This window comes from Anopheles moucheti, chromosome 3, assembly GCF_943734755.1.
Source record: "Anopheles moucheti chromosome 3, idAnoMoucSN_F20_07, whole genome shotgun sequence".
NCBI classification, from domain to species: Eukaryota; Metazoa; Arthropoda; class Insecta; order Diptera; family Culicidae; genus Anopheles; species Anopheles moucheti.
This window is the reverse complement of record NC_069141.1, coordinates 21,023,967-21,041,601: the sequence shown is the minus strand read 5'-3', so window position 1 is coordinate 21,041,601 and position 17,635 is coordinate 21,023,967. Positions and strand designations below refer to the sequence as shown.

At 45.7% G+C, this 17,635-nt stretch overlaps 3 protein-coding genes across 3 annotated transcripts; 1 reads left to right on the top strand and 2 right to left on the bottom strand.

Annotated features, from left to right (window-relative positions):
- Positions 1 to 318: 318 nt before the first annotated feature.
- Positions 319 to 5,551, bottom strand: LOC128301004 (CD109 antigen-like). Its single transcript, XM_053037288.1, has 12 exons — positions 5,451 to 5,551; positions 5,012 to 5,192; positions 4,584 to 4,946; positions 3,792 to 4,510; positions 3,466 to 3,727; positions 3,168 to 3,398; positions 3,060 to 3,102; positions 2,796 to 2,991; positions 2,430 to 2,728; positions 755 to 2,361; positions 534 to 687; positions 319 to 461 (listed from the first exon to the last, which is right to left on the bottom strand). Exons 1-12 carry the CDS (start codon positions 5,528 to 5,530, stop codon positions 424 to 426), a joined length of 4,173 nt encoding a protein of 1,390 aa, XP_052893248.1. The 5' UTR covers positions 5,531 to 5,551; the 3' UTR covers positions 319 to 423.
- A 487-nt stretch (positions 5,552 to 6,038) lies between these two features.
- Positions 6,039 to 11,004, bottom strand: LOC128303228 (CD109 antigen-like). The gene is made up of 12 exons (XM_053040109.1): positions 10,904 to 11,004; positions 10,661 to 10,838; positions 10,238 to 10,597; positions 9,432 to 10,171; positions 9,099 to 9,363; positions 8,742 to 8,960; positions 8,620 to 8,662; positions 8,434 to 8,554; positions 7,821 to 8,365; positions 6,470 to 7,761; positions 6,241 to 6,394; positions 6,039 to 6,170 (listed from the first exon to the last, which is right to left on the bottom strand). The coding sequence occupies exons 1-12, from the start codon at positions 10,975 to 10,977 to the stop codon at positions 6,145 to 6,147; spliced, it is 4,017 nt and encodes a 1,338-aa protein (XP_052896069.1). The 5' UTR covers positions 10,978 to 11,004; the 3' UTR covers positions 6,039 to 6,144.
- A 1,409-nt stretch (positions 11,005 to 12,413) lies between these two features.
- On the top strand, positions 12,414 to 17,312 carry LOC128304380 (uncharacterized). The gene is made up of 7 exons (XM_053041561.1): positions 12,414 to 12,432; positions 12,523 to 12,699; positions 12,767 to 13,443; positions 13,515 to 13,661; positions 13,728 to 16,621; positions 16,694 to 16,883; positions 16,957 to 17,312. Exons 1-7 carry the CDS (start codon positions 12,414 to 12,416, stop codon positions 17,242 to 17,244), a joined length of 4,392 nt encoding a protein of 1,463 aa, XP_052897521.1. The 3' UTR covers positions 17,245 to 17,312.
- The last annotated feature ends 323 nt before the right edge of the window (positions 17,313 to 17,635 follow it).

Sequence of the window (17,635 nt, the reverse complement as noted above, 5' to 3'; positions counted from 1 at the left end):
GGGGATTTATTGTGTGCTCGAGTGCAATCGATGTACGGCGTCGAGAACACGTACCACCAAGCGGGAAAACCCAAGCTGGACGAATGAAAATGTGTTCTCATCTCACCCCCCATACCCCCCACAAATCGTTACGTTCAAGTACGCAATTCTGCGAACAGAATGGGTAAACATTCTGTTTGTTTGTGTTAGCGATCGAAGGGCTTTTTTTTAATTGCTGCCTAGCAGGAAATTCTCTCATTTTGTAGCACTGTTTGCTTATTGTTTGTGTTATTTACAGTACAGTTGCATGGAAAGACAATGTTTGCAATTATAATATTTGCGTTTTTATTGTGCGTTTGTATTTAAATCTGGGCTACAATTTTATTTGACTTTGAAAAGTATCCGCATTCCGGGTCTTGAAGATCAAACGGCTCCTACAGGTATTCAAATAGCGATATCGTAGAACGATCGAGCACAGCGGGCTGTAATAAATATTGGAACATTGGGAAAATTTGTCATCAATAAGCACAAGAACGGTTGTAATAGACACTTACTATTGTCGTAATAGTCATATATGATCACATTTGCCGGCTTTGCGTTCTCTACTTCGTGCTTCTGGAACGCCGACATGCTCAGCTTTATGGTGTCCTCGCCGATGTTGTCAAAGTACAGTACCACCGTCGTGTTGCCTCGTTTAGTTTCCACTTTCTGGAAGAAGATTTCATCCGGTCATCAGTTCATTTACATCAATAGCTAAACATTTTATTTGTCTTACCTTAACCAACTCGTGCTCCTTCAGTTGTTTCAGGGCGTCACTCTCAATGATGAACCCGCTTGGCATATCCACCTCCATAACGGCCATGTTTGAGACTGCTTGATCCTCCTTCGGGATGAAGCTGGTGGAAACGGACAAATCGATGCAGCTCTTGATTGATCCTTTCCTAGCTTCGGGTTTCAGCGTAAATCGAGGACTGTTGTCTGTATCCTTGATGTTGTATTTGTATGACAGCTGGAACAACGAGCAACCCGTACCAGTAGCCGACATGTCTACCTTTCTGGTGTTTGCAGCAAGCTCATGCCTCTGCAGTACCAGTATATTGTCCTTATTCACCGATAGAATCTTCTCCTGACCGCCAAGCATCGTCACCTTAATCGACATGTCCGCTTCCGAAGAGGACAACTGAGCGGCCATTTTGGAAAGTGCCTGCAATCCCACCACCGTATCTTGAGTCGACTCGAAGCCACCCTTGTCGTTGCGCTGCGAAACCAGCCACTTCATGATGGGTAAGCCTTCCAGTCCCGAGGAGGATGTTTCGAGCGTTGCCAACAGGCCGTAGGCACTCATCTCGACGTTCACCGAGCATGGGCGATACCAGCAGCAGCCGCCTTTGCTCTGTTCCGGGAGAGCTTTACTCCACCATTGCATATCGCCTTCATTATTCGCCTTTGACTTCAGGCTAGCAAACACCTCGTCTTTGAGAGGATGTTTGGCTATTTGCAGAGCGTATGCCGCCAACGCGTGTGCATACACATCATCGAGTTCGCTGATGTGATCCTTGATGTACGACAATGCTTTTTCAATTGTCGATTTAAATTTTGCCCCAAATTTGGCGTTCTCCAGAAACGTAACCACGGTGTACGCGGTCAATGCTATACCCGATCCAGCACCACCTTGCATATCCTTGTGGCAGATCGAACCAACCTCGGGAAATGCACCATCGGGTGACTGTACCTTGCTAAGCCAACCGAGCGCCATATCAATGACGTCCTCCTCAATGGTGATGTGCTGTGCTGCCTGCTGGAACGATTTTGCCACGAAGGCAGTCAACCAGGTGCTACCGCTCTTATCACTCTCACCAAACGCACTGAACGATCCATCCTGATGCTTGTAGGTCAGTTCACGCTGATAGCCTACCTCCATACATTTCTTTGCTTTGCTCTCGATCTCCACCGTCAGTCGTCGGCAAGCTTTTAGATAATCCAGCACCACGATACACGGCACAAAGTTGAGCATATTCTGCTCCCCACATCCGTACGGCATTCGTATCAAGGAGTCTAAATTTTCTATCGACGATCCCAACACATCACCGATGACGGATACCTCAACTTTCGTCGAATCGGGAACGGCATCTTCCGGCACCTGTACCTCAAATGTCTGGCTGATGTCTTTCGCCGAACGTAAATCAATCAGCAGTGCCTTGTTGACGTACTGCGGCAAACCTTCCGGCTCGACGAGCAGCTGCCTTTCGATGCCATCTCCTGCCAACGCACACTTGGCAGTAAGCTTCAGTGTTATATGTCCAACTTTGGTGGGTTTGATCATGAAGGTAAGCGTTTTGCCACTTCCACGCGATACTGGCAGCTTTTCCTGACGGTGTTTTTCTGTGTAAAAGATTTTTGCTTATTTTATCGTACCTCTTTACGCCAAAAGTCATACAATCGATGCGTACCTTTACGATCACCAGCGTCTTCAGATATAAATTCAAATTCACCATCATTGTTAAAGAAAACGACATCTGCTTGTTGATCCTCGTCCAGGTAGTTGAACACGATCACGGGTATTCTTACGGTTTCGCCCAGCTTTACCGAGTACGGCAGATCAATCGATAGGAAAAATGGCATAAATACGTTTACTTTCGAGGGAGCGTCCAGCAATCCAAGTCCATGGCTTTTGCTGAGCGAAAATCCGGTAATGATCCAGGACGTTATCGTATCTGGTACGATCTTTTGAATACTTTCCATGCCTTTGCTGGAATGCAAGATATTAAGCTTTTATTATCAGCAAATAATGAGAGATTTTACGAGCTATTACTCACCTATTTACAATACTCTCCCAAATCCATGTTTCTGGAAAATTCGCACGAACAGTCGGTTCTTGAACAGATTGCCCGAACATCTCAGTTTCCATTACAGCCATTTTGGCCGATCTTAGCATCATTGGCGCTGCTCCAAATCCACTTGCCATAGCACCTACGGCGCTGCAGGCAAATACCCGTCCTTCAGGAATCAAATCTTAAGAAAATAGACCAAAAAGAGTAAAAAGGGTCTGAAGTATGTTTGAACAATTCATGTATACTTACCTTCGGGAATAAACCTATTGGAAAGCAGTACCGCTTCAACTGCCTAGAAATAAAACCACTGTTTAGGATACTTTGTCTAAACAAACATTTTAGTATCTCCTACTCTACCTGACAATCCGACGTAGTTCTGTTCATCCAATAACCGTGATAGTGTTGAGGTGAATCATACATTTCGAACTCTTGCTTGATCTGCTCACAAGTAATATCGTTGCCAGACTTTAACAATAGAACGCTCTGATCAACAGCTAGTAAACCAACGAAAGATCCTTCCTCCGTCTGTATGTCAATGTCTAATGGTTCTCCTGGCTTTAGCTCGCCCTTTGAAAGATTCATCTGAATCTGAAGTGAGAATCAATAACATCAATTATTATCATCTTGCAAGATAATGGAGAAAGTACGATATTACCTTATTTTCGAACAATTTTTCAAATTTAACTTTCGCATAACTGCTAACCATGTAACCCGTAGTAGAGATGTAGTGCACTAGCAGCTTTGCACAAGGCACCATGCAGTAGGTGGACGGTATAGTAATACTGATAGTTTTATTGTCTGACGCTTCTACAATTCCTCCTGCCAGGAGCTCACCACGCGCTAGTAACGTATAAGCCACAAACTGCATCGGTTTCGTACATGCCACTTCAAACTTTAACTCATTTCCTGGCATTGTTCTGCAAAAGTAACGAAAAACATAAGGATATACTACGTAAGCTTGTGCCATTGACTCGCACTTACTGTTTCTCCAACGGCAAGGTCCTCATAAGTGCATCCTCGTCAACCTGGGGTTTCGTGATACCTTGGACGTAATAGTCCTTTCCTCGATACTTAACCTCAACGCTCAGATATTCAAAGTCCAGTTCGTCTAGCTTGGCGTTCAGCTTTGCCATGCCTTTATCATCCAGCGTTATGGTTTCCTTGAACATATCAGTATTGTAGTTGCGCAGCGATATCTCCACATCCTTCGTTCCTTCTTGCACTGGGCTACCGTCGCGATTGGTCACCTGTATCCAGGCAGTGTATGGTAGACCCGGCAAATAACGTGATTCTTCGATCATTCGAACTTCGTAGCGATCATCATGCAAAGTCACAGAGGTGGACCCCTTTTGGGTGCGTCCCGTTAATGTTTCACATACTTCCGCCTCGATCTCGAGCTGCCGTATGTATACTTTGTTCAACAGAATTTCCTTCAGATTGAACTCCACCACCGTCCTGCCATCGATCGGTACCACCTTCTGGCAAACGCTGGTTAAGTTTGGCCCACGTCCGAAGCACATTGACGAGCCCAACTTCACGGACAACGTCAACTCACCAACTAGCGGTTTCCCGTAGGTATACTTGGAGTTGACCACTACCTTCAGTACGTCATCATCCAGGAACGTATACCCGGGTGACTCTACTGTTACCTCGTAGGTGGGAAGTACGTACTCGTCCACGTCGAACGATTTGAACGTTTTCTGCAATCAAAATAAACCATTATTTCTCACCACCAGCAAAGAGCACCAGCAGGGGCCATTCTTTGTCACTCACCAGTCCAAGCACATCAACGTTGATGTCCCACGCACCCAGCACCGGCTCGGTACTCAGCGTGAGTTCGGATTGGAACACACCGCACTCCCCAAGCGTTGCGTTATTCCACTGTTTGATTCGATTGCCCTTACCATCGCGAATGTAAACCATCATGGCACTGTCCACCGTTAGCGGCTTCATGTAGCGATCCAACACCAACACACGAAAACGGACCGTATCACCCGGCTTGTAAACCGACTTATCGGTCTGTATCAATACCGAGCAGAATTTGCTATCAAAATCTAATTTAGCCTGTGTTTTGAACACTAAACCGGAAAGACCTTCCGCAACCAGCTCGTACTCATCCTCCGGTATGCTGTCGATCTGGAATTGAGCAACAACTTATATGTCGCTGTTTAATTACCAACTGGTGTGATAATCATACTCACCGTCAAGCTTAGCAACCGTGACTCATTCCCATTCAACGTGACCTCTTCGGATTTAATAATTTTCTCCTTCGCCACGATCGACACGCGGAATGCAATTGTTGATTTTACATCAAATGTTGACACCAGTGCTCGATACACCGAGTTTGGACGTATAACTCTGGGACCTATGATCGAATAGTGACTGGGCAAGGATCGAATAAACATAGCGTTACTAATTGCTGTTGCAAATAGATCATGCGAAACAGATCGTTCCATTATCCGGAACAGATGGACACCGTTTTCTTTTCTGCGTACAACATTCTAACCTAAATAAAAACCATCCAATAAGCGTTGCTAGCGCTGAGGGTGACTCATGCGTAAAAATACGCCCCACACTAGAGCAGACGCTGACATCACCAACACCGAAATTCTACTGCCACAAGAAATTACACGAACTTACCCATCTTTATGATCTTTCGGATCAGGCACAGTACGCTTTAATTCACCTCCAAAACGCATTCCACCGCCCTTAGAAAACATTATGAATGGTGCGAGTAAATTTCTTCGGATAAAAGTAAAGGTCACTTCGTGTTTTACGCAGCACAGCAAACGCACTAATGAGCCGCGAGTTCTCAGCGGTATGCTTTTATGCATCATCGTGCCGAGTTCCGGACGAACCGTTTGTGTGTGAGTACGCGAACGCGCATAGCAATGTTGGTGGCATCGCGTTCGCGTTTTGCGGAACCAAAATATACAATCAAAACATGTTAAGCGTTTATGCGCAGTCGCTCGAGAATTCTACCATTCTCGCGTTCGCTTTTACTCTCGCGGTGGGTCACTCACATGCCGGTACGACGATGTAAACAAAACGTGACCTTGAAAATACGCGCTTTATCGAGCATAGAGCAACCGCTAGCCACTCCATCCAGCTCCTCCAGCGAGATTGCATTTCTCATCTCGAACATGGATACAACGAGTTAGTCAAGTTCCATATTTGCAGTATTTATGTTAAATGTGTTGGGAGTATGCAGTAGATAATATATTTTTTTAAACTTAACATAATGTATGTATATATACAAACTTATGTCATGGTTAAGGGGTAAAACATTGTTTATTTCAACAAAATTATGTATAGACGTTCGTTTTTTTTTTTTCTAAAATGGATAAACAGCAAGTAAAGCTGTGAAGTAAAGTTAAACAAAAGAAATATCGGTTTTAAACATTGTTACGAGTTCATGAAAACTTCATACCTTTCGTATCAAATGAGGAGTAGTAAATTGATCCTTGCGGAGGGCTTACATACTCACAACGGGAGTAGGCTGAAATTTTGTAGCAAACCTTCCCAGGTTGCCTACAGTACCAGACGATTTCCAGACGAGACTTATTCTCCAGCAGAATCGCACGCTAAACGAATAAATTGAACCTCTTTAATTATTCACGAAGCGCTTTTAAGAAAATGCCTTCAATGCGTATGCTTACCCTGGTGGCATTACCGTAAAGTTCCTGCAGTTCATCTATTTCATATCCTGTAGGGAAGTCTATGGCGGCTTTATAAACATACGAATTGTACACATAGAACGGCTGGAGGAAGCACAAGTGCAATTCGAGTTTATTGGTTGGCTTTGGTATCTTCTCGATATCCACTCGAAACGATTTACGGGTGTTGATGGGGTGTAAAGAGTTCCCAGTGCTGACGTGGGGCGCATTGGTCAGACTGTATCGGTAGGTAAGTTTCACTAAAACCAGCCCACTTCCTTCTGCTGATATGCTTACACGGCGGGTATACTTTGAAAGGATACATTTTTGCAGCAGGTTCTGATTCGTTGAGTTAACTTGGATGATCAAATTGCCCGCCTTTATGTGCATATTTGGCACGGTGCTGTTGAATCGATGCGCCACCATACCAAGGGCTTCCAAAGCAATGATCCTTTCTAATGAAGGCACGTAGTGATCACCAGCGAAACTATGCTTTTGAAGCCATTGGGCTACTCGTATTATATCCAGTTGATTGAGAGTATTTCGTTTAATGTTCGCCATCAAAGCATAGGCAGTGGTTTCCTGATCTCGAATGTGTGCCGACGACGTTGGCTCGCGGTTTACTACTTTCCAGTAGAGATACTTCCCATCCGTCACTGCCCTCTTGTTTAGCGTTTGCAGCATTGTTGCGCTGGCCGCATGATTCATGAGAGTAAGTAAATAGGTCGTTTTCGCCAGCAAGTAGACATCTTCGATAGGAGAACTCAGTAAAAGTGATACTGTGTTGTTAATGACCTGCACATAGTCTTCTCTCTGTTCACTCCCAACGAAAGCAAACAAAACGCTACTTGCAAGCGAAAGTTCCTTTCCTCCCGTACGTTGAATGTGTGGATGAGCGATCATGCAACTTTCATTGAAGCTTCCATCCTCGGCACTCTGATACTTGAGCCAATCTAAAGTATCGGTAAGGAGGGACTTTTCTACGGGATAGTACTTAGATAGCTTCTGCAGCGATTCTACTGCGCTGGCCGTTAACCAGACACTGCCACACTCGCGTAAGGTTCCAAACAGACTGTACGAAGAGTCATCCAAACGGTATCGCAACAGTTGCTGGTAACCCACCTCCATGTAGGAGAGAAATTGGTTCCTAATTCTTGGTTGCAGATCTTTTGTCGTCTGGAAGTAATCGTAGACAGCCATTGCAGTTTGCAGGAAGAGTATGCTGTCTTCTCCATTACCATGGGAGGATTGAACCATCCGCTCCAAATCGAGCGAATTCAGATTAAGAAACGTTCCTGTAAGTAAACCGAGCCATGATTATCCTGGCTGATACATATATTTTACTATCTCTTACCAATCACCGAGAGAGTAACCTCTTCATTACTTATAGTACGATCTTCTTCAATTGGCGGTAGCATCAAATTGAAGCTTAACTTGTTCTGACTAGGGAAATCCAAAATGCGCACATCTTCCACAGTTTTCGTTAAACCTTCCGGACGAACTGAAATTTTTTGTCTTAACGTATCGATCTCTTTTCCATTCTGTTCTCTTACAATGACGTCTACAGTTAGTGTGCCCACTCGGTCAGATTGCAGATTGACGGGTACATTTGCAGTTGCACCTTGGGCAAGGGATAGTTTGGTGGGTGGCAACATGGGATGCACCTCCAATAACACTTCGGTAGCATTACCATAGTTATGGACGAGACAATGAACCGTAATTTCCTCCAAACGTTTCATTGATGATGGCATGTAGAGCTGTGCAAAGATCCGTTTTTGCGTGTTTATTTGCACCGGTTTCTGTAGAATTTCCAATCCATTGACTGGGCCGACCGCAAAACCATTCACCACCCAGGTAGTAATGGTATCCGGAATCGTTTTCTCGATCGAGCCCTTCCCACTGAATGAAACGTAAAATAATTTACATGAGACCCACTTGCATTTGTGATCACTTTTTAGGAGTCTTACTTCGGCATTTTTAACGATTCCCAAATCCATGTTTCCGAAAAGTCTTCCCGTATGCTATACTCTTGATAGGAATTTTTTACACCTCTTTCAAACTCCCCAAAGGAATGTGGAATGAACCCAACTGAAAAACGGTGTAAACGCATTAGAACAGCCATAACAAATGCATGATCATGTTTACCACATTACCATCTGGAAGATATCCATCCGTTAGCAACGCTACTCCCACACTCTGCCCGGTTCGAAATATTGAAAAAATGGTATTACATTCCACAGAAAAATAAGCTACTAATGCAAGTACTGTTACTTACTCCAAAAACATCATACGGAGACCACATAGCATTGGAAGCATCTTCTTGGGCTCGCATTGCTAGATTCAGCTTGTGTTGTGAAATGTCGTTGTTTACGGTCGATCTCTGCATAACACGCTCATCAACGCCCAACAAACCAACGAAAGCATTGGGTTCTGCCGTAATGTCGAAGGTATGTGCATCGCATTTTGTTTCCATTAAAGCGACCTTAATATTGAGCTGAAAGCATACGATTCAAAGATACATGTGGTAGGAACGAGTACGTAATGCCAGGCGGAGTAGTAATACCCGAAATTCAGTGCTCTTGTGCTCTGAAATCAACCACGAGTAACAATAATTGATGATAGTATTACTTACAGTCGGCTTACTGGTCGGCAGAATTCGTATAATTATTGAAGAACTTAATATTTTTCCATCCTCTTTGACGGTGAATGCCAAAAGTTTCATCCGTGGCTTCATTGCTGGTTTTACCGTCAGTACGAACTCGTACTTATTGACCGTGGAGGAAACTTCTTGAACCCCACTTTCACACACTCTACCAGAGCAGTAGCCAATATAATAAATTCTTTTCAGTTGTACATTGGAATACAGATCAACAGTGATGTTTCTACCGTAGACATAGCTGAAAACAAAAATAAGACTCGGATGAATTATTAGCTAAAGTCATATCAAATTACCATGACAACATACTATGCCTGACGTGAATTGATGGCGAGGTATTCGAGAGTCCTATCCTCGTACATCGGATAAGCGGAGACTAATGAGTAGTTGTGATTCTTGTAGCTACCCGTCACATCCACTTCAACCGTGTTCAAGGTTGTGTTGATTAGAAATTGTATGATTCCATTGGAGTTGGTCAACAACGTTTGGATTTTGGGGATCGCTACATCCCGATTGTTCCTATCTTCGTCCTGCACTGTGCAAACTATGGTGACGTTCTCATTTACTAGCGGCTTCCCATCGAGGGTTGAAACTAGCACTTTGATCCACATCGCTTGACCCGGATAGAAGGCATCATGCCCATCAATTGCCTCCATAGTAACACCTCCATTGTTGTGTACCGTAAAGGCGCTGGTGGTGTTATAGCTCACCCCTGTCAAACTATCTGTGACCGTTACATCGAACCAAACGTTTCGCTCTTCGTCACAATTCTCGGCCACGACATGAATTGGAAAGTCCACGGTGGTCGTTCCATTAATGGCAACTTGCGCGCGTGTCACCTCCTTTGTTTGCGAGGGATAATTGTTGTAATTGGCCCGAACCACTACAGTGGCAGTGCCCCGTACCGAACCACCGTGCACGAAGGAAGCACTTATTTTCAGCGACATTTTCGAGTCAACGCAACGGAAGTAGGGATTCGGTACAGGGTTTACCTGTATTTTGAACAGCGGCAGGGTGTACTCCTCTACGCTGAAAGATTCTTTATATTGCTGCAACAAACGAAGTATAGAGCTTTAACCCAATCATTAGCCACACGAACCATCAGCTTAACGAACCTGCCGATTCAATGAGGCACTGATCGTCCACAACCCATACTGGGTGTACTCCGCCAACTGAAAGCTACCCTCGAACACTCCGTTCGTGAGTGATGCATTGATCCACTGCTTCATGCTAATCCTGTCAGGATCAGTTATGAAAATGCTTGGCCTGGCAGTGTTCGTAACCGGGTATGCATTTGGGAATAGAAATATTACGCGAAACTGTACTTTATCTCCCGGTTTGTACGCAGGTTTATCAGTCTGGAACAGCACCAAATAGCTTCTATCAATGGTTTCGAGCGCGGTAGTATTCAGCAGCACTTTCCTCTGTGGTTTCCAAACTTTCAGGTTATAGCTTTGTTGCTCCAAACTTTCGAGCTGTAAAAAGTATCGCTGGAGTATCACTGTTCCTGTTTTCATCGGCAGCAACATTCAACTTACTTGAATTTGTACCGTGCTTAGCTGATTCGGTTGGACCATGGCTGCGGACCTGCCTACTACCTTCTCATTGGAATCAACAATTTCGCACAGAAACTCTTGCCTTTCATCTGCTAAATTTGTCACTACCAAGTCGTAGGTATTGTAAGCTCGTACCATACGTGGAGCAAGAATTGCATACCTAAACGACAACAACCAATTAATGTTTCTGCGCCTGGTCTTTCTATCGCTTCCCGCATGACTCACCTTTGACCTGCACAATCTCGGGGAATACCCGATGCCAGGGAAAGCACTAACAATATCAATCGCACTATCGCCATCTCAGAGCCACGATCCGCTCGCTACGAGTTAAAAATGGAAACTGATTTGCCTGTGCGAAACAGGGAAGTGGCAAAGCCGTCTAGAGCGCTATTTTATTATGCTACGGTTACTGATATGGTAACGATCCAGTTTGAATGGCCTAGAACCGGGAAAAAAAACTGAAAAAAAATAAATAATGGATTTTTCAATAATAAGTATATAAAAACAGTCTCAATTTAAAAAAAATGGTTCGATGGCCTACCGCGTGACTTTAAGCTAACTGGGCATCTCAGCATAGGCCGAAGCAAAAACGCAGAGGTTAACATTCTGGTTCGGGATTTTTCGTGGCTGTGGAAATCGAGTGTCTCTCGACATAGACATAAATGCTTCGTTGGAGGTTTGTTCTGTCCGTAGCATCTGAGAAACAATCTCCGACTCGGTGGTCTGTTGTAGCAAAATGTTTATCTTCAACCAGTATATCATCCCGCTTAGACATGATGGGCCAGAGCAGACCTAAATTACACATCCCACTTTGCGTGTTTCACCTTGATGAAAACAAACTGAAACTTCATGAAGGCAGTTCATTATTATTATTACACCCCAACACAGCGTGCCTGGTAGCATCACAAACATTTCCAGCTAATCGTGAATCTTAGCAGGAATTTCTTGAGAAACATGACGTGAGTGTCGTCAATGTTTTTTTTTTCGATCTTCGAGCGAAACGATGGGATCACTGTGCTCTCGATCTTCGTCTTTCAATATTGCTGCATTGTATACAATAAAATGTAAACTTTGTAATATAAGAATCCCATGTACTGACATACATTTATGGAGCACACCGTACCGTTTAAGTTCTGCTCACTTTGCACAAAACTTGCACACAAGCTTGCCTTCATTACTGATCAACGGTTAGTGAATTACAGCATCATTCTATTCCAGATATGATCTATTGGAACAGAATGTTATCTGCTGATGAAACACTGTTGAACATACTGTTGAGTAATGTTTTCGGAGCTCTATAAATTAAAGCAATATATCCCACCACGCCACATTTCTTCCCAAAATGATCGAGAACATTATTCGTATCGTCATGAACATGCAACAATGTTAACGGCGGGTCGTTCAACTTCACTCATTTCGTCCACTTCTTTCGTCCGCATAACAACGCATCCAAAATGCATACAAATTATCACCGTGGCGATACACTTCCGACTTATCTGTGCAGTGTACGTTATTACGTTCAATTGTTCACCGATGACCCACCGATGAACATCATCGCACTGGAAAGGTAAACAAGGACTCGTGTTCCGTGATAAGTGAATGCCTTTAAAAGTCGCACTTCGCACCATTCCCGTGAGCAGTTGACTGGCTGGCGTCCTTCGGTGGCGTTCGTGAAAGGTAAAAGCGAGGTTTAAAACGGATCGCATCGCGAAACGTGGCAATAGTTGGTGACAGTATGAAGTGGTTAGTGTTAGGTGAGTTAACGACAGTCATGTCCTGTGGTAGTACAGCTGATGAGGGCACCTGTGCGTGAGTGAAGCTGTAAAATGTTTTATCCTTTCCAGCCTGTGCCCTTGTGGCGGCTATTAGCTGGGCCCATGGTAGTGTCGTGAAGAGTGTCTTCGTAGGCACTGGCACTGACGAGTACGTGTATCAGTACGAGCTGGATGTGACGACCGGTGTGATGGAACCGAAGTACGGTTCGCTGTACCGTGTGAAGGCCTACATGCATATCCGACCAGGTACTTAAATTGATTGATTCTCACACCCTAGAGTAGCCTCTCAATGAGAAGCTGTTACTATTCACAGATCCTTCCGGAAACGGAACATTCGTGTACTTCGACGATCCGAAGGTGTTCCTGTACACGGGCCATCTGCCAATACCGGTAGAACTAACAGCAGAAAACTACACCCAGTACGCCAAGCAAGCCGAAGCGTTCATTCAACCATTCTACGTGACCTACGATAAGTTTGGACTGGTGCAGGAGGTGTTCACCACCAAGACGGACGTGCTGTGGAGCGTGAATCTGAAGAAAGGAGTCGCCGCTATGTTGCAGCTTCCGGTCGACAAGTTCCCGGCGAAGAAATTTGTCAAACCATTCGTGTTCACCGAAACGGAAGAATCCATCTATGGAAAGGTGAATGTCACCTACGCCGTACACTCCACCGACGGACAGAAAGTCCATGTAATGAAGACACCGGACTATGAATCGTTTGCTCACCTGCCGTACGATGTCTACTCCAATGTGGAACCGTTCCATGTCTATCACAACTTTACCACGTTTGATTCGGCAGTCCCGGTGGTGGAATATGAGATGATCTTCAATCGGGATGGTGTGAGCGTTGTCGCAGCGCACTCCGAAAGCACAAAGTACGTGCAACCATTCACCGTTCAGGATCAGAAACAATTTGTCACGACCAAGCAGACAATCGTGTTCCAGAAAACGGTTGCTCCCAGCAAGACGTTTGAATTCTCCGGATTCCCCGTACGTATTCGGAAGGTGTCCTTTGAAGATGTTCAATGTCTACTACTAGACCACATTATTTCTCGTTCCAGATGTACCACTACGTGCACTATGAAACGTCCGAGTCGGTCTTTGAGGAAACTTATCCGACCCTTGCCACCATCACGCCGGCTGTAGACATTTCTACCGTTGGTACCAAGGTTCAGGTGATGTTGTACGAAGCTGTCCAGTATCTACAGGTAAGCTGTTCTACTTTCCAAGCGGTGTGAGAATAATATTAAGGACACGATACCCTTTCGGTGCAGGAAAATCAAATCACGAACCAGGAAACCGAAACTAAACACGGACTAGTGATCACGCGTATCATTGAAGCTCTGAAACCGTTCACCGTTGAACACTACGCTCAGTTCTGGACCGTGTTGACCAAGTCCACCACTCCGAAGGATTTGATGGCCGTAGACATTTTCTACAAAGTGCTCCCGTCCGTCGGCACAAAGTACGCCGTACAGTTCGTGTTGGATATGGTTAAGAACCACAAGGTGAAGGAATCGGTCGCGTCCGGCATGCTGTTCTCGCTCGGTGTCAACGTACGTGCTCCGTCCGTAGAGCTTCTGCACAGTGTCGAAGACTTCATGAACTTCCCCGAATACGTTAAGCCAGATGTGGCGCATGCTGCCATCCTAACGTTCGGTACCATGGTCTACAAGACGTTCCAGCACGAAAAGTACTCGACGGAGATCGAAAAGTACATCAAAGTGTACTACAAACATCTGAAGGAGGCAAAGACGTTCGAGGAGCAGCTGGTTTGGTTGCACGGTTTGAAGAACATTCAGCTGGGAACGGTCGGCGAACTGTTGGTGCCGCTCGTTAAAGGTGAACCGGTGCTGGATCTGGCGTACGATCGTCACCTGCAGGTGCATGTGATTTATGCGCTGATGCATATTATGGAGCACGAGCACGACACGCTCTTCGAGATCGTATTCCCGATTGTGACCGATGACACGCTGCCTATTGAGCTGCGTGTGGCCGCTGTCAAGGTGATCGTCTCGATGGAAGATGTACACTACTGTTCTAAGCTTGTTGCCTTCATGACGGTGGAAACGAACGTTCATCTCTACTCGTACTTCATCACCACCATAAGAAGCCTGGTCAACTCGGATGTTTACTACGACACTGACTTCTACCACTATCTGCAGCACGTCGTCACCGAGTTCGTCCACTACGATCCGGCAGTAGCGACAAAGTCTTTCTTCTACGATTACGTGGATGTGGAGCAGAAGGTAGGCAGCATCATTCGCGGTAATATGGTCGCCGATGTCAAGCACAACAATTTGAACCAGTTCTACGTGAGCTTCACTCCTTACGTGATGGATCGCGTGTACGATCTCTACTCGGTGTACGTCAAGTTCGAGGGAGTTCACAACCCGCTCACGTTCTTGTTGCCTAAACTGTTCAACGTTGATCCAAAAACGATCAATGAACCGATTACGCACAATCACAACAATGTTCCTGTACACGTTGAATTTACGTTCATGGCCAACGGGAAAGTTGTGTACACGAAGCACTTCAACGAGGAAACGATCAAGCAGTTCTACAGCTACACCTATCTGACGATCTTGAAGACGTTGCAGTATCAGTTTACGACCGTGCTAAACGTGGCCGAAGTCGAGCTGTACACGCCGACGTACGATGGAGTGCCGGTTAAGGTTGCGCTGAAGATGCCGCTCGTGTCACAGTTCAAGTACAACGTGGTGGTACCATCGACGACCAACCAGAACGAGGTGACGCTCACCATCAATAGTTTCTTCCGCATGTGGATGCACGGCTACTACGGTGTATCGGTGTACAATCCGTTCGCCCTAACCTGGCAAGGTACGCGCCGCGTGCAAGCGTTCGATTTCCACGTCCCGCTAGTGTTCGATGTCATCTTCAACTTCCAGCAGAACTCGTTCAAGCTCGTCTGGAGCAAGCACTCCAACGAGGTGTTCAATGTGGTCGGCTTCAAGTCGCACGTCAAGACACAGGTTTACGCTAGCCCAGACACTGAGGTGGACTATCTGAAGTCCACCTGCCCTGTGTGCTTCCACTACGAAACGGTAGCGGCTGTACCGGTACCGAAGAAGAAGGATGTCGTACTGTACGAAGCCCACTCCAAGTACACCGGACTGCATTTCTATCTGTCGGCGTTCGACGTGGAAGTTCCACCATCGGTCAAATACTTCAAGTCACTGAACGACATCTTTGCATCGGAACTGTTCCACGACCTCGAGCAAGTAACCGTGTTTGACTTCGTGACGAAGTACTTCACCTGGTTCTACACGACCGTGCTGTCCCCGAAACCAACGAGCTTCGGCGTTGTCGGTTACGTCAACCCGTGCAAAGTGTATCCCTTCGATAAGGTAGAGTTCACGTTCAAGGTGGACAGCGAAGCAATCTCACACAAACTGTGCACCACACCGAACTTCCGTCAGTACATCAAGTTCACGGCCGTCTTTAAGAAGATCGATGTGGTCGTTAACCACTGGGACGTTAACGTGTACTACACGCACGAGTATGGAACGTACTTCAAAACGGTCAACATGCAGATCACGCACCAAACCCCGGGCGAGAAGAACATGAACATCTGCATCGACTGGGTGAAGAACGTTGTGCTAGAGTCGGTTTCCGGCAAGCTTTCGTACTACCACGGTTACTCGTACGATCACAAATGCGTCAAGGATGATATGGTTGTGGCTGTCGAATATACCGGCGTACAGTCGGATGTGCAGAAGAACTTTACGTACGTTCCGTCGTACCATAGCGTCCCGACGTACTTCTACCAGCAGTGTGTACCACGCGATTTGCACCAGTTTGAGGACTACTCCGCACCGGTTACGCACGAATGTGTCAGTATGCACAGCACCGTCCGTAAGTATCTGTATACCGTCGACTACCAGCACGTCTACCCGGTGTACGAGGAGTTTGTTAAGCCGTTCTGGTTCTGGGCGAAGCACGTCGGACCGGCCTACTACCCGCAGGTTGAACAGTTCCACTTTGTGCCGGAGAACCGATTCGTTGTGGAAGTGGAGTACCCGATGTACTACACCTACCCGATTGTGGATGTCGTCGTAAAGTCGGCCTACGAAACGGTTGCTTTCGATCACGTACCATACTACGACTTTGTGTGGATGTTCCAGCCAGACAGTACCGTGTTCACCAAGTAAGTTCACCAAACCGAACTATTTTGCGGGGGAAGGTTTTGCTAATCTGCTAGTGTACTATTCCTGCTTAGCTACTTCGAGGTGATGAAGTATTTCGGCTACGTAAACAGCTGCGTTGTTAACCCTGTGTACGAGTACGCTCCCTATCACTACACCGTCACCAAGAAGCCGGTCTTCAACGAATGGGTTCTGTATGCTTCCGACCATCCCGTGTCATACACCTGGGCCGTTTATGCGCAGAAGCTGGAAAAGAACCGTGTTGTAAGTGGAACAGCCGCTAAGCGTAACCTCGACCTCGGGTTTTACATTGCTTTGCTTTTCTTCCCACTATTAGGCCTTCAAGCTCGTCCTGAACGGTCACAGCGTGGTCGTTCAACCGCTCTTCGGAAAGCAGTACGAACATACCGGCACCAAGTACACCTTCACGGTCGATAGCGAACTGATGTACGCCCTGGACCATGGTAGCGTCGATGTGTACCCATTCAAATACTACTACGTGTACGACACGATCGTCTTTAACGTACCGGGCGTATCCCTCTACGTGGTTTACGATGGCTATCAGGTGAAGATCGAAACACCAAAAATGAATAACGTTACATTCTACGGCCAATGCTATGTGTAATTTTGACACGAGGTTTTCGTGGCTTCAGCCACCCAACTGATTCAGGTTGATTTGAATATTTTCAATAAACGAGTACAGCTCTTCAATTTACTTAGCATCCTCTAGACCAGGGGTCTCCAAAGTTTTTAGTCCGCATTGGTTGAAACATCTGTAGTTGGGTTGCCATTTACACAGAGACTAGAGGTTCTCGAGGGTCGCAGTTTCGAGATCCCTGCTCCAGACTCTAGACTCTTATAACTGACTCTACCCAATGCGTGTTATCACATCGATGACAATTGTACACTCGTCACGCCCCAATAATGTACAATTGATTGACAACCGTATACTATCGCGTAATCCCACAATCATGCTCATGATCAACTTATCATTATGATAAGAACTCCTACCGTGC

Excerpts from the sequence above, each read along its gene's own strand:
- LOC128303228 (XM_053040109.1), bottom strand. The coding sequence starts at position 10,977 with ATGGCGATAGTGCGATTGATATTGTTAGTGCTTTCCCTGGCATCGGGT. Across the intron at positions 8,663-8,741 it reads CTCCGTATGATGTTTTTGGA|AGTGTGGGAGTAGCGTTGCT; the intron begins GTAAGTAACAGT and ends CGAACCGGGCAG. Across the intron at positions 6,171-6,240 it reads CTCCTCATTTGATACGAAAG|CTTTACTTGCTGTTTATCCA; the intron begins GTATGAAGTTTT and ends TTTACTTCACAG.
- LOC128301004 (XM_053037288.1), bottom strand. The coding sequence starts at position 5,530 with ATGTTTTCTAAGGGCGGTGGAATGCGTTTTGGAGGTGAATTAAAGCGT. Across the intron at positions 5,193-5,450 it reads CCGAAAGATCATAAAGATGG|TCACTATTCGATCATAGGTC; the intron begins GTAAGTTCGTGT and ends ATCCTTGCCCAG. Across the intron at positions 3,399-3,465 it reads AAAAATTGTTCGAAAATAAG|ATTCAGATGAATCTTTCAAA; the intron begins GTAATATCGTAC and ends TTCTCACTTCAG.
- LOC128304380 (XM_053041561.1), top strand. Across the intron at positions 12,700-12,766 it reads CTACATGCATATCCGACCAG|ATCCTTCCGGAAACGGAACA; the intron begins GTACTTAAATTG and ends TACTATTCACAG. Across the intron at positions 13,662-13,727 it reads AAGCTGTCCAGTATCTACAG|GAAAATCAAATCACGAACCA; the intron begins GTAAGCTGTTCT and ends CTTTCGGTGCAG.